Here is a 23,838-nt window from a genome sequence, read left to right as displayed (position 1 = left end):
ACTTTGGGAATTATGGCTCTAAAGCCACCAATGTGGCAAGTGGCTTCACTAAATTTTAGTTTGGTCTGTGGAGAGCAGTGGAGAATGCTGCACAGTATGTCCTTGTGAGTGAAATTCGTGAGGGCTTCCTACAGCTGGTGGAGGATGGGAAAGAGGTGGCCAGGCAGTTGCTGCATATGGGCCTGTACATCGCCGACTGTGTGGGCCGATCTATGGCGTCAGCAGTAACACTGAGGAGACAAACCTAAAAATGTCTGGCTTTTCGCCTAATGTCCAGACAAAATTGTTGGACATGCCCTTTGAGGGCGATTTACTATTCGGCCAAAAGACCGATGATTCCATCAAAAAATTCAAGGAACCAAAATCCCCTCTAGATCCTTAGGCCTAGCTGCGCAGCCGGCCAAGCCTGCCTTCAGTTTTGCCTCTAGGGCAAGGGGCTATAGGCGGTATACGCCTTGCTGTTGGAAAGCGCAGCTCCCAACATTCAGGCAAGGGCAGAAGCGTTTCTCATGCTCCGGAAGGGGCAGAGGGGCTTCTAAGGGCCAGCAAGCAGCAGCAGGGGCGACCCAGCCTCCCACAATTTACCGATTGGCGGGCGGTTGATGGAGCACTGGCCTCAGTGGCAGGTATTACTTCCGATTCCTGGGCTTTACAGCTTGTTCGGTGGGGTTATTGTCTGCTCTTCTTAAAAAAATAAAATTAAAAAAATAAACACCGGACAGACCCCTACCACATCCGATCCAACCAGTACAGGAGCTCCAGGAAGAACTGCGAGCCCTGTTGTTGAAGGGTGCCATGGAAGACGTGTCTCCCGAGGAGAGAGGATTGGGTTGGTATTCCTGGTACTTCCTGGTACGCAAGAAGGGAGGTGGTCTCGGTCCCATTATGGACCTCAGGGCCTTAAACAAGTTCCTAAGGAAAGACCAAGTCAGAATGGTGACTTTGAGAGAAATTCTCCACGCTCTCGAACTACAGGATGCTTATTTCCTTGTGCCGGTACATCATAAGCACAAAGTTCCTGAGGTTCATCATAGGGGACAAGCACTATCAATTCAAAGTGCTCCCCTTTGGTCTGACCTCCGGCCCAAGGGTCTTCACCAGGCTCATGGAGGTAGTAGCTGCTCACCTCCGGAGATCCGGGATCCATGTATTCCCATACCTGGACGACTGGCTGATCCGAGGGAAGTCAGTGGAGCAGGTCTCGTCTCATCTGGAGGGCACCTGTCTGCTACTTCACAGGCTGGACTTCTCCCTGAACTTGAAGTCTCAGATGACACCTGTTCAAAGACTCCAGTTCATCGTAGCAGTCCTAGACACTCTGGTAGGGAAGGCCTTACCTCCTAAAGAGTCAACAGCTTGGCGCACAGATGGTCGACTTCTTCTGTTCCTTCCTCTGCCTCTTAGGTCTCATGGCCTCCTGTATTTTTCTATTGCCAGAGGCCAGGCTGCGCAGGAGAACCCTACAGTGGCTCCTGAGGTGTCAGTGGTCACAGCACCTCAAAGCTCTCTCGGATCCCCTCAATGTATCCGCACCTATGGTCAACCACCTTGCCTGGTGGGCGGACCGCAGGAATCTCATGGCGGGGCACCCATCTAACTCCATGGCCCCAGGCCCAAGTGGTCACGGATGCGTCTCTAAAGGGTTGGGGTGCTCACTGCAAGGACTTGCAAGGGAACAGCATTTGGTCAGCAACGAAAGCCATCAACAGGCTGGAATTGCGAGCCATCAGGTTAGCCCTAAGGGCATTTGCTCCGTCTCTGGAGTGGAAGCATGTCCTGATTATGATAAACAACACAGTAGTGATGCACTACCTCCTCAAGCAAGGTGGCGTGCACTTTCTTCCCTCTGAAAAGAGGCGATGCAGATGTGGTTCTGGCTTTTGGAGAACTGGATTTCAGTCTTGGCCATTCACCTGGGGGGAAACAGAGAACGGTTTTGCGGATGCTCTGAGCAGGCAAAGCCTGTCTTGCACGAGTGCGAAGTGTGCCAGGTAGTCCTAGAGGAGGTCTTCTCTCGCTGGAGTACCCCATCAGTGGACCTGTTTGCCACGGAGTCCAACAGGAAGTGCAAGCGGTTTTGCTCAAGGGAACTCCCAGCAATTGGTGCTCAAGGGGACATGTTTCTCGTGGATTGGACCATTATGCCTTCACTCCAATTCCCGTCATTCCTTGGGATCTCAGGATGTTCAAGAGGTTCTGAGCATCCATAATCCTGTTCGCACCGGACTGGGTGAGGAGGACCTGGTACTCCGATCTTCAGGATCTAGCCATCTGCCCACCTCTCCGGTTTCCTCGGTGGCTGGATCTCCTAACCCAGTCAAGTCTGGTACGCCACCCGAACCCGATCAGCCTACATGCGTGGCTGTTGAGAGGATGAGGTATGGTGACTAGGGCCTCTCTGAGGAGGTTCTGGAGGTGTTGGTGGCAGCACTCAGGCCATCTACAAGATCATTGTATGCATGCAGGTGGAGAAGATTTGAGGCGTCGTGCAGGGAACTTGGGATTGACCGCATCTCTTGCCCCACCACCACAGTAAAAGGATATTTGGCATCCTTGTCTGTGTTTAAAAGATCCCCTGTTCAAGGTTCGTATTTCATGATCCTGTGGATGGCACAATTCCTGAACTCCTTTTGTTGTCCCAGATTGGGATCTGAATCTGGTGTTAACCTAGAGCCCCCTCAAGACTAACGGCTACTTCTTTTTTTTTCCGCACCCCAATAGACACCCCCCCCCCCCAGCTAAATGTACCTGGTTGTAACAGCGCTGCGATGCCCCAGGGATTTGTATGCTTAACAAATGTGAAATTTGTAGGCTGTAATCTGCAAGCCACCTTTTATACGTTTCTTCCGGGAGAAAATATTGCTTAGGGTGAGACCTGTTTTTCTTCCTAAAGTTGTTTCTGAGTTTCACTTGTCACAATCCATTGACTTCCCGGTTTTCTACCCTTCACCTCGCCCTTATAAAGAGGAGCAGTTTCACCGCCTGGACCCTTAAAGGGCCTTACGTTTTTATATCATGTGAACAGCCCAGTTCAGAAGAGCTGATCCAACTCTTCATGGCCTTTTACTTAGCCCGCTAGGGCCTGGCTATAACTAAACAAACTTTGTCCTGCTGGATCATGTTCTGTATAGCAGAATGTTACAAGTCTGCAGGCAAAGAATTGGCATCGGGCATCAGGGCTCACTTGACTAGGGGGGCGGAGGGGTCTCGGAATCAACCGCATTGCAGAGGAGAGTCTGTTAGGGAAATTTGTTGTGCAGCAACATGGTCAGCCCTCCATACATTCACTAAGCACTACAGTTTGGATGTTGCTCGCATGGCGGCTGCGCATTTTGGCAGGGCGGTGTTGCAGAATTGGACATTTTGAGAATGATCACGTCCACCAGAACTACACTGAAGCAATTATAATCTGGCAAACCCTAAGCTGCAAAGTCTCCTGAAGGCCAGCGGGATGACAGGAAAGGGATGCAATGAATAGTGTGTAACTTTGATCTCGACAATCTATGCATCCCCGTTTTACCCCTGGCGCAGAACAACGTGCACTTCCAGTAGACATTGAAGGCAAAGAAATCCACCCAAGTGGCCCACCAGGAGGTGAAGATCGCAACCAGAACTTCAAGCTCAACAGCCTCATTTGAGGATGGGATGCAGATTACAGTCATGCTTCACGTCGATCCGTCTTGCTCGGCACTCGATAGCTGGTTCCGGACATGTCAGGAGTCGTATATAAACTCTGTCACTACGCTCCTTTCCTCAGTTTCCCCCTTTCTTCCCATGCCACACAATGGATAGGAAAAGGGAGCTAATAAGCCCATAGGCCTTAATAACCATACACCTGTTACCAAGGACCATCACCAAGTAATCGTCTGACACAGAAGATGGCACCAACCATCGACTCTGCGGGGAGATTAGGAATCTGCAGGAGAAGAGTCCATAGAAAGAAAATGACAGTAACTAATTTCTCCTTCAATGGATTGCTTTTCTTCCGCAGATTCCTCATCTGATAGACTCCCACAGCAGTAGATGAAGGATGCAGGCAGAAGGTTATACCAGAAGGATCTCTGATGCCTCCTGGCTACGACAGGTCTGCTCTTCCTGAAGGCTGGCTCCTCCATACAAGTCAAAGCAGTCGCAGCCTTCATGTGTGGATGGGGAGAGCGAGTGGCACAAGAAGTGGGATCTGCCAAACAAGAAGAGATCAATGTACTCCTTTACAGCAGGAGGCTTTTACCAAGTGCATCTACCCCTTCAAGTGGCCCAAGTTCTCTTTTTGGTGCCTTGAGAGAGGACCGGGATAATTTCACTCTTCTGACCTGGTCTGCTCATTATTTTTCCTTGTCTAGCCCAACAGGCGTGTTAGATTGGTACTATTAAAGAGTATCTGGCCTCTACTTAAGTCTTCCAAGGGGACCTCCGAGCAGGCTTCCTTCTTTACCATACATACTGCTCTGCTGTTGAGAGGGTCGGCCAATCCGTTTCCACCATGTGAGTTTGTTCTGGTGTGGAATTTGAACCTTGTTTTCTCATTCCAAAAGGTAACTCTTTTGAGCGTTTGCTTGCTGTTTGATGTTGCTCATCCTTAATGTCATTTTTCTGGTTGCCATCCCTTTCCTGTGTCGCATAAGTGACCTCCAGACTCTTTCTGATTGGAATCCTTACCTAGACTTCCCCAAAGAAAATCTGACTTTACAGATGACACTACCCTTTCTTCCCAAGGAAGTGTGCCATTTACCCCTCACTGTCTTTCACCTTTCTTTTCTGGAGTGGTTTCGTCATATGTATTCCAAGAATACTCTGTTTATCGGTAGGAAGTTGTCCTATGTGAGCTTCTCTGCACACATGTTCACCAAGAATTAGTGCCTGGATTTCTTATCAGCTCAAGACGCCTTTAGTCAGGTCGGGCTCCAAGTTCTGTACTGCTTTGTAAATCTTTCTAAGGTGAGGAATCTTTGGGAAGAAGGAATCTATTAAAAGAGCAAATAACTTGTCTTGTATAATATTCTTTTTGATATCCTCCATCCCAGAGGTTCCTCATCGCCCTAAAAACTGTCAGTTCTGCTGTTCCTCAGCAGCTTTGTGCAGAGAAAGCTGGGTGGAACTACGATCTTGGAATGCAGACCGCTCTTTATATACTGCGTGTGACGTCCCATCCAGCATCATGGGCACAAATGACACCGATCAGAACTGCAATGTGCCCCTTGTTAGCTAGAGAAAATAAAAAGCCATTTCTAAGAGGAGAGGAATCTGTGGGAGGAACAGCCAACACATCAGAAATAAACATTTTTAAGGTAAGCAATTTGTTCTTCAAAGGGGTCAATCTGGCTGACGGTCATCTGCTTATAGAAAGTATGGTTTCTTGTCTCATTTACGTTTTTCAAACAGTACCCTGTGGCATGGTAAAAGGTACTGGGTATACGCAATTGGAATATATTTGCATAAATACATTTCTACCAGATTTTGAACATCATTCCATAACAAATGTTGCATTGGAAATATTATATTTCTTCCTCTTCATGTGTACTTAAAAATATATATTTTTTGTTTGTACTCTATTACCAAAATACAGCAGGACAGAAACAACATGGTGAGTGAAATCCTTGTTTATTCATATGCCTGCTGCCTGCTGCCCGGTGTATAGTTTTGGTCACTTAACTGGGGCTTCACTGTGGTGTTCATTTTCTTATTTTAATTCTATTGTATAGCATAATACATGTCTGCTGTTTGTGGCAGCTTTCTTTAATGCCCATAACGCATTCAAGCTGCAATACTGCCTAGACAAGCAGTTGGACATATCAAAATACAGTAAATGTTCCTTGCACAGGTTTTTCAATTGTTCCTCAAATCTTCAGTCTTAAATTGTGGAGCTCACTTTACTCTTTTTGACCTCAACAAAATATGAATGGGTGTCAACATTTGTGAGTTAATTTTGCCAATTTTGCAAAGTTTTCCTTGAATTCGTGACATGTAAAATAATGGCAACTGCCAAAACAAAAAAGCTGTGCAACCTTTTCCCCTTTTGTTTTAATGTTCCAAACTAACAATAATTGAATTGCTCATTTCTACATGAGACTAACCTGAAACCAATTTAACCAAAACACATTGCTGTATTTTGATCTATGCTCTTTCAAAAAAGAAGTAGGCAGTATTGCATGTTTTGACATTTTTTAAATGGTGATGTGCAGGCGTTTTCCAGTTTTAGGGTGACCTTAATATTGAGAACACAACAGTTGTTTTCGTAGATCTAAAAATGTTATGCAGCAACTCAGTCTCATTGCATTTAGCTGAGTCTGCATTTCTTGCATTACCTGGTTTAGTCGCCTATTGTCGTACTGTGATAGGTTTGTACTGCAAGATTGCATTTTGAGCATTCCGGCATCCTTTGCACAGTGATTAACAACTAGGACTTTCCTTGTAAGTAAAATCTTCTTTCATTATAAACATGTTTGTCACCTTTTAGCTATCTAGTGTAAATGCTAATGGTGTGTGAAACGCTAATCATTATTGTGCATGACCGCATGTATTTAACCAACTAATAACTTAGCATTGATGAAATAACGATACTTGACCGAGCCAATATTTTAGGGTTTAGTACAAGCATTGGGCTGTGGGGCTGCAAGGGTAGCATATTGAAAGGCAGGGAGAAGCGAGGTGAATAGGGGAGGTAACAATGGACAATTTGCTGACATACTAGTAGGAAGTGGTTGGATGGTTTAGTGCATACTGAGGATCTAAAATGTAGATACTTTGTTCATACCATGCAGTCGATGTGCAAAAATCTACATCTAAAACTTGATGCAGTAGAAACTATCTCAGGAACAGCAGCTGCAGTTTAAACCAGGACATGCTACATTCATCATGACACTGCAGATGTTAATTACTCAAGTGTTTTATTACTATATACAGCCCTCCAGATAAGGTTTGTACAAGGCCTTTTTACGCATGAAAATCTTTTAAATACGACAGCTTTATAATTTTCCTGTGTACATTTACACACAGGTTTAGAGCAGAGGGCAGTGCAAAGGTCAGGTTACTTGAACGAATCCAGAAGACTGCTTTTGATTTTTATCTACATGGATGTAATTGCAAGCCACCTCTGAAACCGAATGTTTCTCTGAAGCCTTTCAAAAAATGAAACTGCACACTTTGATAGAAGGAATGGTTTCTTTCCATTCTGTTGTGTTGATGCTCATGGAGCAAACAGAAGCACTGTGCATATTTATTTTCCTAGAATTTTAGGATTGTATAATTAATAAGATGGAAAACTAAGTTCCAATTGAGAATTCATATTTTGTAACAAGTTATGCTTTTTTCCCAGTGAAAGCAAACCAGTATTGCACAATTGTATTTTTAAGAGTTCCGGTTCTGTGTGCATAATCATGCGGAGGCACACAATTTGTACACTTGTAATTTAATTTACACTCTAATTATAAAAACTGTGTAAAAAGATGACAATGCACAGTTTACATCCATTCAACTTTGCAGTCAATGGGGTACATTACTATAAATGGTCAGTGGCAGCAAAGTCTTTGCTCAAGTGATTGGTGTAATGACAATAACAGGTGTTCTGGCCTCTCAAATCTTCAAGACTACAATTAAAACATCCAAAACCTGACTCTCCAGGAAGTGCAAGAACTGTTCAAAAATAACAAATAAAAGTTACATTGCTAGTTGAAATAGAAACTCAGAAAAACCTGTCCCTGTTATAATCCAGATAGTCAACTTTATGTAGCGCTTCATAAATGGTTCGTCCAACATCTAGGTACTGTGATTATTATACCTCAGTCGATACTCCATTAACCAACCTCTGAAGGATGTTAGCCAATAAGATAGCTCAGCTGGTTGAGCCCTCGTTGCTGCAATCTGGGCGTGATCTGTAGGTTGCAGGTTCAAATCCCGGCACGGTCCCTTTCATCCTTTCGGGGTCGATGAAGGAGTACTGACTTTGGTTTGGTGATAATTGTGATAAATATGTTCCATGAACAGCGCTTTGTCAAAAGCGATATACAAGTAACCATTTGACCATTAGATTAGATATGGAATTTAGCATGTAGTCCTTGCCTCTCTGCACTGTTGTATCATAACATTGGCATACCATTAGGTAGTAATAGCTCCAGGAAATGAGGACTTTCATTAAACATCAAAAGACAACTCTGCTATAGAACCTCAAAACACACAATACAATTCATGTTTCCATTACTATGCAAGTGACTAGGTTTTTGTGATTTCAACATTTAAATATATACAGGAGAGATCAAATGGCCAGACCTTAGAGAAATAATGAAAGGCGTATTCTGTCACAATGCAGAAAGCTGCCGCATAGTAATGATTTCAATACAGTTTTTGCACACGCCGGCATGATGTCACATACATTTTACTATCTTGCAACGGAGAAAAGTCTCTCTTACTCTCTTAAAATCACATTTACTCTCAAAGTTTAAAAATAGGGAGTAAAATACTCCCACCTCAAAATCTTATCTTGAGCACTGACTATATATGTCAATATCCAGCTAACAAATAATTAAATTTATATTCAATCAACACTGTAACATCCATCATTCAGGAGATGTAAAAACCTCTTAGGATATCGTGGAAACCATTTGAAAATGGTTTCCACCGGATCCAATTCACAATTGGATAACTAATAACAATGGCAGGCCATAGACACCCATTTTATGCACCATCACAAATGAATGTGGTTCATTATGTAACTTTCTTTTCTCCATAAAACAAAGCACATCCATGGTCCTATCCTTCAACACATTAATGCACACAAAAAATGTGTTATAGTTGCATCTATTACCCTGATCATCCTCCTTCCAAACCTATGCCTCCAGAAATTTCCCTATGTATTTTAAAATGGGAGCCACGTGCTGCGTGAGGAATGTGGAGATCGGGCTCAGACCTTACCCCCTAGAATTCATCTGTCAAACTTTATTCCTGTTTTTCATCCTCTCTCTTGACATGTCTGGAAGCCTTTTGTAGCTCTTGTTTCTCCTTTTGTGTCAGTGTGGTGACTTGTCTTTGCCTTTGAAATGCTGTGTGGATGTGATTTTTGTATCAAAAACCCTTTTTCTAATTGGTCTATATAGAAATTCTTTGGTTAATCCACCATGTCCGTGAATTGCACTGCCTCCCTCATCTCATGATCTGAGAGGCAGTTTTCCGTGACTGGCCATCACTGAGCCTATCTGAGCGTGAGCCCAAGGAAGGGGTTGGTACTTGTGGATTTTCACAAGGACCAAACCCTTCCTTGAAGCTCAAGGTAAGGTTTGCGGCCCACCAGTAATCCTGAGACAGGAGTGGGGAGTTCATTCAGTTAACCTGAGGTTTTGGGCCATTCTAAAAAAAAGTTTTGAGAGACTTTAAAAATCCCAGTTTGCTCCATGCTTCCTTTGTGGGTTTTGTGTGGCTGTGGAAACAGGAGTAGTATGACATAGTGCCTTTTGCATGTGTAGACAATCTAAAGCTTTTCTGATTTTTGTAGAATAACTCCGAAACTAAGCTCTGCTAATCAGGCCTGCTCCATGCTAAAGAATTGTGCATGTGTTCTATTGACTAGGCCCAGTCTATTGCAACACCAGCAGCTGTCTTTGGGTTTGTCACTAATGTACATGTTACTCTGCGGCAGCCATGTTGCCAAACTGCCTGCTGGAATCCAAATGATTTCCAACTGCACTGAGCTAGCTTTAACTGTGGGCTCCCATGATCCAAATTACATTAACTAGATCTCCAAGGCCTGGTGGTATTTTTGTTAAATATAAATCTATATCTGATTTTATATAGTGACCCCTGAGGAAATGGGTATACTTGTACAAAACCGTCTGTTTTATTATTCACTTTCCTGCGATCTCTTCAGTTGACAAGTTTTGTGAGTCCCTGTCTGGGACTGGGATTTACCCATAACATGGTGCTGGCCCCAACCCTGAGGCTTGCTTGTTTTTCTATCTGTAAAGGATTGATACCTCCCCAGAGGAACAGGATATTAAACCCTCCCACCTCAAGGGTGGTGTGGACGCTGCTTCTTCAAAGGAACCTCTCGACCCACAAAAGGGATGTCCCACCAGGGGGGATAATGACTGGGAGTCTTTGATATTAGGAAGGCAGGAATTGGCAGTGGGGGGAAGAGTATAGTGTAGCCCATGATAGGTTCCAGCATCTTGATAATGCATAATCTACATTTCTAATGGATGTCTCCCTTCCAAGGGAGCCTCATCTATTTCCCATTGCAGCTGCTCCTCGCGAACTTTTCTGCCATAAGGGCGCCCAGATCGGCTTCACATCAGCTCCTGGCGACGCCGTATCACTCGATGCACCATCATGCACCGTTGATGATCAACCTCCAAAACCCTATACCTCCACTACCAAATCTGTTCCACCACCCACTCCTTATATGTACTTCTGATCAGAATACCGCTTGCTAAAATCGGATTTAGCTGTGTGCACGTCCTGCATTGCTTTTTCTGCTTCAGCCTAAAATCCCATTTAGCGGTGTGCCCATATATATGTTGCCTGGTACTCACTTGCCCTCTGTTCTAGTTGTCCCCCCTCTCCACCCACTTCCTGTATCCCCCTTTGTCCTCGTCCCACTCATCTGTGTCTTCTGTGCCTGCTCCATCCCTGTCACATCACCCAGGTTCCTGTCGGGTTAAGTGTACCTCCTTGTACCCCCTATGGCCCTTTCTATCTCCCCTACCTTCTCCAACTGCTTCTCCATCTCCTATCCCTCACCTCATTTAATCTGGCAGGAAGAAAATCAAAAAGGACACCCTGACCTCTAATCCAGGCCTACCTATCGCTGACAACTATGTCAGCGCTTCCTCCAGAGAAACTCTTACCGGCATCCTCTTTGTCGTCCCTTCTCCCAGCCTATCAACATTTCTTATGGTTGCTCTGCTCTCCCTATTCCTCCTTAAACATCAATGGTGGCACCCGCTCGGAGGTCCTTCTTACCTCCTTTTCCTCCTCCAGGGTCATCATTAATGTCTATCTAAATGGTACTGTCCTGATAAGGGGTCCTCAACCCAACCACCTCCTTTTTTATATGCTTTATCAATTTTTCACCCTCCTCTTTAAAGGCCCCTGTTATATAGTGCCTGTCTGTTGTAAACTGGTGATGTCATGTCGAATGTTGATGTGCGAGTGTGAGAATGTTTACCTGAAGGTTCTGCATTCAGGCAGTTAGTCCTCCCCGGCCTGGTTGATGGGTTGCCAGTGTTTATCTTGTCCTTATATCTTATGTAACTGTGACTTGGGAACAGTCAAACTACTTAAGTAACCTTGGGAAGCCTGGAAGTCACTTTACAACAATGGCGATGAGTTGGTTTTAAGAGGAAGAACCTGTGTGCAAGAAATTGAAGCAAGCTGAAGAAACTTGCTGCGGGGGGTGCCATAAAGAAAAGGACAAGAAGGACAACACTGCCCCCAAGACAAGTAAGACCCATCACCCAGGGCGCCAAAACGGGAGGAAGAGGGCCCCATAGCAGGCGGGATCAGCAGCCCATAACTTGGAGGGAGAGCCGACTCCTGGGGCTGAAGGTAGATGCTGGGCCTTAAGGTGAAAGGTGAAGCTGCGCCCCATTAGGCAAAACTGGGAAACTGTGGGCCATAAAGTTAAGTGGGAGATCATATACCCCACAGCTAGCTGAATAAGGGACATTACGTCCATAAGCTCCAATGGGAGAAGTGTGCCCATAGAAAGGAGGAAAGGCTAAAGGAAGCAAGCCATCCGATGAATTTTAAGGGAGAGCCTAGCTATAAAGAAAAGGACAAGAAGAAACAATTGTGAAGAAACATTGTTGCACGGCCTGTAGTGAACGTCGTACTAATGTACATTGGTGCGGGGCTGGAGCTCCGAAGGGCTCAGCTGCTGCTGTAATAATGGTGATATCCCGTTCCATGGGAGGGGATTTGGCGAACTGGCTGAACGCCTAGGAGATCCAAGAGCAGTTGCTTGGATAGTTTGTACACGGCAAGCTTCGCGTATTATAAGCAAGGCATGTAAAGACTTCTGAGTAAAGCACCTGATGGCGTGACCCCGGCGTCAGCTGTAAGCGGTTTGGATGATATGTATACACGTCGGAAGAATAAATAGGCGACTGTGTCATGGAGAGGTACTGTGTCTGCCTTGAAGACCAATGCAACATGAACGTTTTCTTTGTGCTGGTATGTTCAGTAAGCTACAGCGGTACAAGCACGAAAAGGCTCAGGAAGCCACGGGCTGTGCGTTCTGTTGCACCTCGACAAGAGCAGGGGTTAGAGCAGCATGAAAACGCCAGCAGAGCGTGTCGCAGTTAAATCACAGGGACAAAAGGAGCTGTCCACCATAGGATGAAACAGTGGGGAGCAGAGGTACTCTTTGCCTGCAGAGAATAATTAAAGAAGGCGGTGAAGGTTAGTGCCATAAGTATCCTTTGTGGAGGTTGGGATGTCTCCAAAGGTTATTGTATAGTAAATGTTTTTGAAGTATGGCAATGGAGAGTTTAATTGAAACCTGCAGTGATATAAAATGTTATGGAAAGTCACTCGTGCAGTAACGTAGTAAGAATGAGCTTAGTTGTCAGGTGCGAGTGAGCAGCAGTTGTTTTAACAGTATAATAAGTTTGGAGTAGTATGACCAGTGGGAGGCGCGTGAGTCAGGTTATGTAAGGTTAGACATAACCATTTTTGAGGTTTTGCGGAAGTTACGTTGCCACAATGCAACACAGACTTTTAGGATCAGCGCATGCCTTACGGTTGAAGATGCTATTGCAAACATGTTGTGAATGTATGCGTGTGGATAAGTAATGAATCAAATGTGATTGCTAGATGTAACTCTTTGAGGATTTGCAGCATTTAAGTTGCTACGCTGCAACATGGACTTACAGAAGTTAAAGGGAAGAGACTAGAGGTGCAAAGTGCCTATGGTCTAATAGCACTATAAAGGTGACAATAGTAAGGAAATGTTACTGTTAAAGATGTGAATTAGTAGCAGTTCAATGTTAAATGTTTTAGTGTCAAGTGTGAAGTGGCGTGTGTGGAAGAGTGGGAGGTCAGTGTCGCTTGTTTATAGTCATCGAAGTTTTGAGAAGTATTGAAGTTTTGTGTAGGGATAGCATCCCCTCAGTATGCTTAGGGTTTTGAGTTAGTGTAGAGACAGCGTCCAAATAGTTGTAGGGATAGCCTCCCAATAGTGGTTGGTAGCACCTCCACAGTGCTGTTTAGTCTAAAGTTAGTGTAGGGATAGTGTCCCAATGGAGGATGGTAGCGCCTTCAATAGCGGAAGGTAGCGCCTTCAAAGTGAAGCGAAGTATGAAGTAAGTGTAGGGATTTCATCCCAAATAAAGGAAGGTAGAGCCTTCAATGCGAATTTAGTCTAGGGATAGCGCCCCGTTCTTTATTAAGCGAAGTGAAGTATAGGGATAGTGTCCCTTCCCAAGTGAAGCGAAGTGTGAAGTGTTACAAACCTCAGTACAGAATTCCCGGTAATAATTTACGTGAGTTGCATATCTCCATAAAAATGTGCGCTCTGTTTCCTCGTTACCCCTGTGTGTAGAATGGGAGGTGTGATGTGACGCTTCCGGTTGATTCGGTGTGTGGATGTTGTAAGCTGTAAGGGAAGGAGATGTGTTATGATGTGCTCCTAGTGGTTGTGATGTTGTCGGAAAGGAGGGAGATGTGTGTTATAGTGCCTGTCTGTGTCTGTTGTAAACTGGAGATGTCATGTGGAATGTTGATGTGTGAGAATGTTTACCTGAAGGTTCTGCATTCAGGCAGTTAGTCCTCCCCTGCCTGGGTGATGTGTTGCCAGTGTTTATCTTGTCCTTATATCTTATATAACTGTGACTTAAGAACTGTTAATAAACTACTTGAGTAACCTTGGGAAGCCTGGAAGTCACTTTACAACAGTACCCTTGCCTCCTTCTGCTCCCACCTCCACATGCACAACAGCACGATTCTCATCCTTATCTCCTGTCTCTCTACTTTCTCCTGTTTCCATCTCACAGGCACTCTCGCCGCTTGTGGGGGGAGGGGGACAGCTGTCCCGTGTACCTCCCTCCCCATAAGTCTCTCAAAAGTGGCAATCTGCTCTATGTTGCCACTCTTAACTCTCAATCTGCTGTCAAGCACTCCTCTGAAATCTGATTCCTCATTGAACTCTTACTCCTTGATGTTCTAGCATTCACTGAGAATTGGTTTAAGGAGAGCTCAGTCACAAGTCTCGACACACTTCTCCCTGAAGGCTAGAAAGATCCTCTCTGAGCCCAGGACTAACAGACAAGGAGCTAGAGTAGCCACAATGTATCCAGAGCGGATCCTTGTCTCCATCATTCCCACTCGGACCTACTCCTCCTTTGAATGCTTGGTCTACATGATCTCTGGCCAAACTCCTCTCTTACTTTAGCCACCCTCTTAAGGACGCCAGGCCAGTCCACTTTCTTCCTTTCTGAATGGGTTGAACTGGCCGCCTCTCTACTCTCCACCTCCTCACAACTCCTCCTGCTCAGTGATCTAAACATCTATCTGGACTCCCCGGACTCTTGAGGACCTTTCCGCAAACTCTGCAAGACTCTCCCTCTATCCATTCTACCTTCTGGGTCGACTCACACCGCAGGCAACACCTTGGATGCACTCATCTCCACTGGCATCTCTCGCTCTACCCCTCTCACTACAGCACTCTCCTGGACCGATCACCCTTTTCTCTCTTCCCACTTTAAACTATTGTTTCCTCTGGCATTGGCACACCTCAAAAAGCCTCCCATCTTCAAGGCCACCGACCCATGAAAAAGTGACAGTGGCTGCCTTTGCCTCCTCATACTCTTCGCCTCCTACTCTTGCAGCTGACTCCCACCCTGCCACATCCCTCTCTAACTTTTAACTCCATTTCTAACACTCTTGACATCCTTGCCCTGGTCATTAGGGTGCGTATGAAGCCTCCCAAAAAGTGCAATTCCTGGTACGACTCTGATCTGGCTGCCCTCAAACACAGGTGTAGAGCATCAGAAAGGAAATGGGTGGCCTTAGGTGCACCCTCTGCCAAACTGGTCTGTCTCCTCCTTCAAAGGCAATATAGACTCTGCATCCGGTCCAAGGAAAGAGTCCATATTCAAGCCCGCATTTCGAATGTATTGTGTCTTCCCACGTATTCATCATTTTAGATATCTTGTCTCCCAGCTCTGCTGCTTCGGAAAAATGTTTTCACCAGAGGGCAATGTGCTCGAAGCCGCGGAGTTGAAGTTCCTCGAGGGCCGCCGTCAACACCATCCGTAGTATAAAGGGCTCGAGCTGCGCCTGTTACCTCATTTCCGTTTTTCTGAGCATGGCTTTGTGTCACAAAACGACATGTCCTCGTCGTCGACTCCAACCACACCCAAGACGGGTTTAAAAACAATTTCTGAAGTGTGGTAGAAAAATGTTGATTACCGACCCTCATCACAATTGCCTTTGGTGTTTGAGCCCTGACCATTGGGTTGACGAATGTGGTTCCTGTCAGGCTATGTCCAATAAAGCTCTTGGAATGGAAAGCTAAGCTGGCGGTGGGGGAGGAATCTTATAAGTCTTCGAAAAGACAAAGAGATAGTGGAGGGTCGAGTGAAAAGTCTCGACACGGGTCGGGGAGATCAAGGTCTAAGAGTCGCTCAAGGAAATCCTCCTAGTCTTCGTCCAAAAAAATCGAAGAAGCGACGTCCTAGATCTTCTTCCTCTTCCTCCTCGTCTGAGAGAAGTGTTATTTCCTATCGTTCCAAGCATGATTTCCCTGAAAAATGGGAGGCATTTAGGGCTTGGATGCTTAAAATTATCAAGAAAGCGGCCCAGATCCCCTCGAAAAATCCACGTGAAGAGCATGCCCCTGTCCAATATAAAGGTGACAGAGGGAGATAAAAAACTAAGCACGCGAGATCTGACAAAGTAGAGCGTGTCATCGGAGGAAAGTTCTCCCAACACCTCATGAAAAAATTAAACCACTGGTGCATAAATCGGGGGTAATGGATATCAAAATGGCGTCGACATCGAAGTCGAATATCGTCTCGATGCAGCCTTCGGCGACCGCGTGGAGGCCGGCATCGAAGATGGCGTCGATACCTTCCGCAACTGTGTTGAGGCCTCCCTCAACGACATCGAAGCCTCCTTCGAAAATGTCAAAGCCAGCGTCCATACCATCAACGCCTTCGAGGCCTTTGTCTGGGCATTCTTTTATCCCTATGCCAAAATCGATGCCTATGTCTAAACCTAGATTAATACCACCACCTTTACCAGAAAAAATCTTCCAGCCTCGACCCAGGCAAGAATGTTCAAATCTAGGTCTTCTATCTTTGAGGAACAGTCAGCTGAAGAAGATGTTACTTCAGATGGGGTTAAATTTGGAACCAAGGAGGTTCCTGAGGAATTAGTAGACCCACATTCTAAAATGGCTGATTTTAGGACTGCCTTCAGTCAGCCAGTGGCCTACATACTTCCCCTGAAGTAGAGTTTGAGTGAACAGACCGTGCAGATCATGCAGACCCTGGGATTAGAAACCTAATGGGAAGAGTCATTGACTTCATGGTATGGAAAACAGATTCCCCAAGTTTCAACCAGGACGATATGACAGACATTCTTACTGAGGGACCTCAAAGGGACCCTGACCTCCCTTTTCATAAGGCACTGTAAAAGTGGGTGATGGCATCTTGGAATACCCCAGATTCTGGGCCAGCAGTTAATAAAAAAGTTTGTGGGAAAGTACAGGCCATCCTCATCTGATCCCGATACCTATCTAAGCATCCATCGCCAGAGATCTTGGTGGTACAGACTGCAACCTCCACTAGGCAGTCAGCTTATCTTTCAATACCACCTGACGGGGATGACAAAAAAGTCGATGCTTGGGTCTGGAAAGTCTTCTCTTCGGACAGCATAGCCCTTAAATCCACAAATGTAACTTGCACTTTGGCAAGATTTACATACACCCTGTGGGAGTGTGTGAAATCAGCGGCTGAAAACATCCCAGAGGGTGAGGAACGGCATGGTTTCCTGGCGATAGTGAAAGATGGAAAAGAGGCTATGGAGGAATGCCTCCAGTCAGAATTGGACACTGCTGATAGTGTAAGCAAGTCCATGGCATCTAGCGCGGTCCTACGCAGATTTGCATGGCTGACAAAATCTAGTTTTACACCTGATGTGCAGTCCAGATCACTCAATGTGCCCTTTGACGGCTTGAGGCTGTTCGGCAGCAAGGCAGACAAGAGCTTGGAGAAGCTGCAGACCTCTAAAGCGGCAGCTAAATCACTCTGCGCCGCTATAAAGCAGCGTCAGCAACCCTCCTACCCAAGGTGCTCTTCCTAGAGGAGCCGTTTGTTTAGTTTCTACTCCTCTTTTGGAAGAAGGAGGGGACAGGCCAGTCAAAGAGGCCAACAGAAAAAACCCTTTTGTGGTGGAAGAGGGAAAGGTGCTAGATCAGCCCCAGCAGCGGCTACCTCCTCCTCAGCTGCTTCTGCAGCCACTGCAAAGCTACTCTGAGGTTTCACCCACAAGACCCTGTGGGAGGCAGGATCACTCGGTATCTGAAAGAATGGCGGGGCGTTACATCAGATGCCTGGCGCTAGAGATAGTGACCCATGGTTACTGTCTTCCTTTTCAACAAAGACCTCCAGATTATCCACTGGGAGCCAATTTTGTCAAAATTACAGACCCCCTCCTTGTGCAGGAGATTTCAATCCTGCTAGAAAAAGGTGCAATAGAACATGTACCTGTAGCGGAGAGGAACAAGGGTTGATACTCCCTGTATTTCCTCATTCCCAAAAAGGACAGAGGATTGAGACCCATGTTGGACTTAAGAAATTTGAACAAATTCCTCAGGAACGACAAGTTCAAGATGGTGACCCTTTCTCTTATCCTTCAGGCTCTTCAGCTTCAGGACTGGCTAGTTTCGTTGGACCTTCATGATGCTTACTTTCATGTGCCAATCCATCTCAAGCACAGAAAGTACCAGAGGTTCGTGGTTGGCGGTTCTCACTATCAGTTTCGGGTTCTGCTATTTGTGCTGACCTCCGCCCGAGGGTTTTCAACAAGCTGATGGTGGTAGGGGCAGCGCGTCTCAGGAGAGGGGACATTCATGTCTACCCTTACCTGGATGATTGGCTAATCAAGGCAAGTTCACCCGAACAAGTCCAGGAACATCTGGCCATGACCTGCCACTTCTTACACACACTGGGCTTCTCCCTCAATTACAAGAAGTCACAAATGATTCCAAGCCAAAGGCTCCAATTCATCGTAGCAGTCTTGGATATTTCCTCAGGGAAAGCCTCGCCTCCCGAGAAGAGAGCTCACCACATTCTGCAGATGGTAAAAAAGTTTCAAAATGCCCAACATCTGCCGGCCTTCGATTTTCTAAGTTTGCTTGGATTCATTGCATCCTGCATTTTTCTGGTGCCAGAGGCCAGATTGAGGATGAGATCCCTTCAATGAGCCCGCAGGACTTAATGGTCTCAATTATCGGGGGAGATGTCGGATCTTCTGCAATTCCCAGCCAGAGTGGCTCAAGATCTTCTATGGTGGGCGTGCAAGGAAAATATCCTCCAGTGAGAACCTTTTTGGCAACCATGGCCGGAGAGAACGGTAGTGACGGACGCCTCACTTACGTGGTGGGAGGCCCACACCAACAACCTGACAATCAGCGGTCGTTGTTCTCCATCGGAGTCCAAACTACACTTCATCCTTTTTTTTTTTTTTTTTTTTTTTTTTTAATTTTTTTATTATATTTCAACCAACAACACAATACAGACCAAATATACAGTACTAGATGCCATAATACAGTTTGAATGTGCACATTATACAATTTGATCTCCGCTCCCCAAAACCCACCCCCCCTACGAGCCCATCAGGTTTGTTCACTCTGTGTTCACGCCGTGCGGTGGGGTCCGTTCTCCATTGGAATCCACCAAATCTGGCATCGTTCCAAACAATTCTGCTATCAGTGATTTCCAAGCCAGTAGGGTTCCCACCTCTTCTCCCCCTCCCATCATACTGGACTCCTGCCATGCCATAGTCTCTGCTTCCGCCCACTTTTGCAATTCCTTCCACCATATCTCCACCTGCGGTTTGTGACAAGCCTTCCACCCCATGGCAATCCTCCTCTTAGCCAGCACATATGCCAAGTCCTTTAATCTGTTAACGTGCTTCAGTTTCTGCGATCTGGGGAACCCCCCCAGTAGGCAGGCCCAGGCTGATTCTACAACCAGTGTGACTCCCTTGTCCGCCAGTTTCGCCGCTATCTCGCTCCAAAAGCGCCCAACCACAGGGCATGACCAAAACATGTGTGTCATGTCAGCCTGTTCCTCATTGCACTTGGGACATGCTTGTCTACCTACATTTTTAAACCTTGATATCCTCAGGGGTGTCATGTACGCCCTATGCGTTATGTATAATTGTATTTGTTTCAACCTAGCGTTTCTCGACACCTTTTGATGATACCGCAAAGCCTGCTCCCACATCTTATCTTCCATCGGGGCTCCCACCTCAGTTTCCCAATCTAATCGTAGTTGCGTTGGTTCTTTACCAATCCTAAGCATCAGCATGTCATACAATCTTGAAATCTCGTGCCCTTCCTCTGTTATGTCATATATTGCGTCTACAATACCATCCGGCTCTGCTTCAAGAATAGTTTCGGGCCAAGTCTTCATAATTTCCCGCGCCAATCTGTGATATGTAATATATTGACCTGCGTGTAAACCTGTTTCCTCACCCAACACTTCAAAACTTATGATGGCTCCCTCCCGCCAAACATCTCCCACCGTTGCCAACCCCACTGATTCCCAGTGGTTTCTGATCATCCTCCGCAGTTGCACATCTCCCTTAGCCAGTGCCACCAGCGGTATTTGCGGGGAGCACGGAGCCGGGATTTCCATCATCCTGCACGCGCGGCGCCAAATCCTCCACCCAAGCATCATCATTTTGGGGCGCCCTTGCATTACTGTTTTGGATAACCAGATCACTTCCTTTAAGTAAAATGGGGCGCAGTCTGCACTAAACAATCTAAATTCGGGGGTACTTTCATCCGAGAGCCATTTAGCAACGTACTGCAATTGGCCCGCTACGTAGTAGGCCTCATAGTTGGGGAGCCGTATCCCTCCTTTTTCGTAAAAGTTTTGCAGTTTCCACAATGCCATCCTGCACCTAGTTCCTTGCCACAAAAAGTCCCTGCTTATACTATTAAGCTTGGCAAAAAACTTCCCGGGTATGAGGTGTGGAATGTTCCCGAAGTAATGCAGAAGTCTGGGCAAAACCACCATCTTAAGCATTGCACTGCGCCCCATCATAGCTAGCGGCAGCTTCCCCCAAAATTGCATACTTTTCTCTATTTTCCCCACGGCTACCTCCGTGTTGTGCTTATGTTCTTGTTCAACCGTATGATATACATCTATCCCAAGGTACCGAAAGGTAACAACAGCCCAAGGGGCTTGCAATATCGGCAGCTGTTCTGCGGGGAGTCCCTTATAGTTACCCAACGGGAAAATTACAGACTTCTGAGGATTCACAGCTATTCCAGACAGCCCCGCATACGTTCCATAACCTCCAAAATATACTGGAGATTCTCCTCCGGATGCTTCAGGTACAATAACATGTCGTCTGCGTATAGAGAGATCAAATGTCGCTCCCCACCCACTTCGTTGCCTATGGTGTCATACTGCTGTCTGAGGTATATAGCCAAAGGCTCCAATGCCAATATGTATAGCATAGGGGACCACGGGCATCCCTGTCTAGTACCTCTGCCTAACCGCCATCTCTCTGAAATAACAGCTCCCGTCTTAACTCTAGCAAGCGGCGCACTGTATAACATCTTTGCCCATCTCACATATCCAGGCCCCATCCCATACTCCGCCAGGGTCGACAGCAGCCATGGCCACTTGACAGAGTCGAAAGCCTTTACCGCATCCAAGGACACCACTGCCATGTCACCCTCATTCTCCCCCGCCCATTCAATGACTCGGTGGAGTCGCCTGTGATTATGGGTTATGTTCCTGTTTGGAACATAACCCGTCTGATCCGGGTGTATGAGTTTGTCTATGACCCTTCGTAGTCTGTTTGCCAAGACAGCTGTTAATATCTTGCTGTCTTGATTCAGCATTGATAGTGGTCTGTAGGAGCCACAACTGTGCCCAGGCTTATTTGGTTTAAGGAGCGGAATTATAATTGCTTCCCGTAGCGACTCTGGCAGTTGTCCCTTCTCAAACGCTTCATTTAGCATATTCAGCATCGGAGGGAGCACTTCTGCCATGTACGCTTTATAAAACTCGCTCGGAAACCCGTCCGCCCCTGGGGCTTTACTAGTAGGCAACTGTCTCACCACCGCTTCTAGCTCCTCTAAAGTGATTGGTGCATCCAACTCTTCCCTCTCTTCAGCACTTATCCTGGGCAGACCTATATCTTCGAGTGTTTCTTTTATCCTCTCTTGATTATCCTCCCCAACGTCCCCATACAATTCCCTGTAATACATGGCGAATTCCTGATTAACTCCCTCCTGGGTGTCCGCTACACTGCCGTCTTCTCTTGTTATTGCCCTAATGGTGGGTCTGGGGGTTTCGCTCTTATATAACCACGCCAGAAGCCGTCCTGTTTTGTCACCACCCGCGTGCTGCCTCTCTATGTATTTCTTATAATTCAGTTTACACAACCTATCCCAATGCTCTCCACACGTCTGTTGAAGTTGAAGTATCCGCTCCGCATTCGGCCCGGTACCACCATCCTCCCTTTGTGCTTTTTCCAAATCCCTCTCAGCCTCTTGTAAATCAGCCAGGATACCGCCTTGCAGACTTTGGGACTTTGCTATGGCCACGCCTCTCAACACTACTTTAAAGGCTTCCCACAACGTGCACGCCGATTCTACACTGCCAGTGTTTTCCTCAAAGTAATTTATGATCTCCTCCCTTACCTCTTCTTTGAACGCAGGATCTCTAAGCGCCTCCGCTCGGAGCCGCCACGTCGGGATCCTTGCTCTCGGGGGGCAGTATTGCCAGCTGACGATCAAGGGCGAGTGGTCCGACAGGACTCTCGCTTTATATTCCACCCGTACCATTTCAGTTATTAGGCCTGACGTAGCAAAGACATAGTCTAGTCTAGTGGACAGCTGTTGTGGGGCCGAGTAGTGAGAGTACTGTCTTTCTTGGGGGTGCTTCATTCTCCATACATCAGTCAGGTCAAAATCATTGAGCAATGCTTGTAACACCCGTGCCGCCGGGGCAGGCTTTTCCCACTTCTGATCTGATCGATCCATCCTTGGATCTAGTACACAGTTAAAATCCCCACCCCAGATTACCGCACTTCCCATGCACATACCAAGGTTAGCACTCAGGGTTCTGAAATACATCGCTGTATTCTGATTGGGAGCGTATGTATTGACTATGCTTATCTCTCTGTTCTCTATCAGGCCTCTAAGTATGACCATTCTCCCGTCCGCTTCGGCAGTTTCCTGTAACACATGAAAGGGGACATGCGGGGCCACCCAGATAAGGACCCCTCTAGCATAAGCCGAGTATGTTGAGCCCACCACCACTCCTTTCCATTTCCTCTTAATCATTTCCAGTCTCTCTTTTGTCAAATGGGTCTCTTGTAATAGCGCAATGTCTATCTTTTGTCTTCGCAAGTATAGCATAACCTTATTTCTCTTCAAATAACTGTTTAGACCCCTAACATTCCACGTCATGATTTTAAGGTCCCCCATGGCTTGTCATGATTTCCCCCCCCCACCCCGGCCGCGCAATCCACTACTCGTACCCGTTCTCGTCTATTTAGGCTCGTATCCCAGTTCAAACTTCCCTTAACTACACACACCCCAAACTCCCCTCCCTTCCCCTTATCCCGCCCAACCACACCCAACTCCCCCAACTCCCTCCCCAACTGTTGCCCAGCTCCATCCCTGGATCTCAGGCTCCCCCGCATCTAGCACTTTCTGGCTTCCGCCTGTACTCGATGCTCCGCGGGGTAAGGCCGCCCTACTGGCTAGCCTACTAGGACTAGTATGGGGGGACAGGGTGCTCACGTCCTACCGCTCCTACTAGCTATAAACTCAACGCTCTCAACTGTACAACTACCACATATGTATACACTTTGCTATATTCAAGTATCTGTGTTCGCCCAAGTCCATGGGATCTGCCTCAAGTGCCACCCGTACCCAGTGATACCTTCAGCCATAGCCATCCTCCACAGTTCTAGTGGATACCCACTGCACATTATGTCCCCGTCCATCCAGCCTCAGTTTCTCCCCCATCCGAGAACCTCCACCCACTTACCCCCCAATGTCTACGCCATCGGCTCCTCAAGCGTCATTCTCTCGACGATCCTGACCAGCATCTTGATCCGGGCAACCCTGCAAGTCCAACCATGATCCCGCATCCTCCGGTGTATAGAAAAAAAACGCTTTGCTCTTGTGTAGCACTTTCAGTTTCGCCGGATACAGGAGCATGTATTTAATGCCAGCTGCCCGCAGCCTCCTCTTGACGGCCGCGTAGCTATACCTCTGCCTCTGCACCAACATCGTGTAGTCCGGGTATGCCGTGATGTTTGCAGACGCCCTCTCTATCGTCCCGCCCTTACGGAAGTATTCCAGGATCTTTTCTCTATCTCTGTAATTTAAGATCCTCGCGATTATTGGTCTCGGTGGGGCCCCGGGTCGTGGTTTCCTCATCAGGGCGCGATGCGCACGTTCCACCGCGAACCCCTGGGAGAGCTTATCTGCTCCTATCTCTTGGAGGATCATGTTCTCCACGTAGTTAGTAGGGTCTTGGCCTTCTACTCCCTCCGGCAGGCCAACCACCCGAATGTTATTTCTCCTCGCCCTTCCTTCTGCCTCCTCAACCCGATTCTCGAGATTGGCAACCTGTTGCTTTAACA

The 23,838-nt window shown here is 46.7% G+C and overlaps 1 protein-coding gene across 3 annotated transcripts in view; it reads left to right on the top strand.

Annotated features, from left to right (window-relative positions):
• The window catches only part of DNAJC13 (DnaJ heat shock protein family (Hsp40) member C13), a 2,820,731-nt gene that overhangs the window by 935,849 nt on the left and 1,861,044 nt on the right, over window positions 1-23,838 (top strand). For 2 of the 3 annotated variants that reach the window (XM_069648713.1, XM_069648715.1), the window contains exon 21: window positions 5,567-5,584. The exons of the other annotated variant lie outside the window; for it this stretch is intronic. In XM_069648713.1, the coding sequence (XP_069504814.1) occupies window positions 5,567-5,584 (18 nt within the window). The remainder of the gene's footprint in view (window positions 1-5,566; window positions 5,585-23,838) is intronic. 3 annotated transcript variants of the gene reach the window in all.

The sequence above is a fragment of the Ambystoma mexicanum genome, chromosome 2q, assembly GCF_040938575.1.
Source record: "Ambystoma mexicanum isolate Mex_15411 chromosome 2q, UKY_AmexF1_1, whole genome shotgun sequence".
NCBI classification, from domain to species: Eukaryota; Metazoa; Chordata; class Amphibia; order Caudata; family Ambystomatidae; genus Ambystoma; species Ambystoma mexicanum.
The sequence above is the reverse complement of the archived record's forward strand: the minus strand, read 5'-3'. Positions and strand labels throughout refer to the sequence as shown.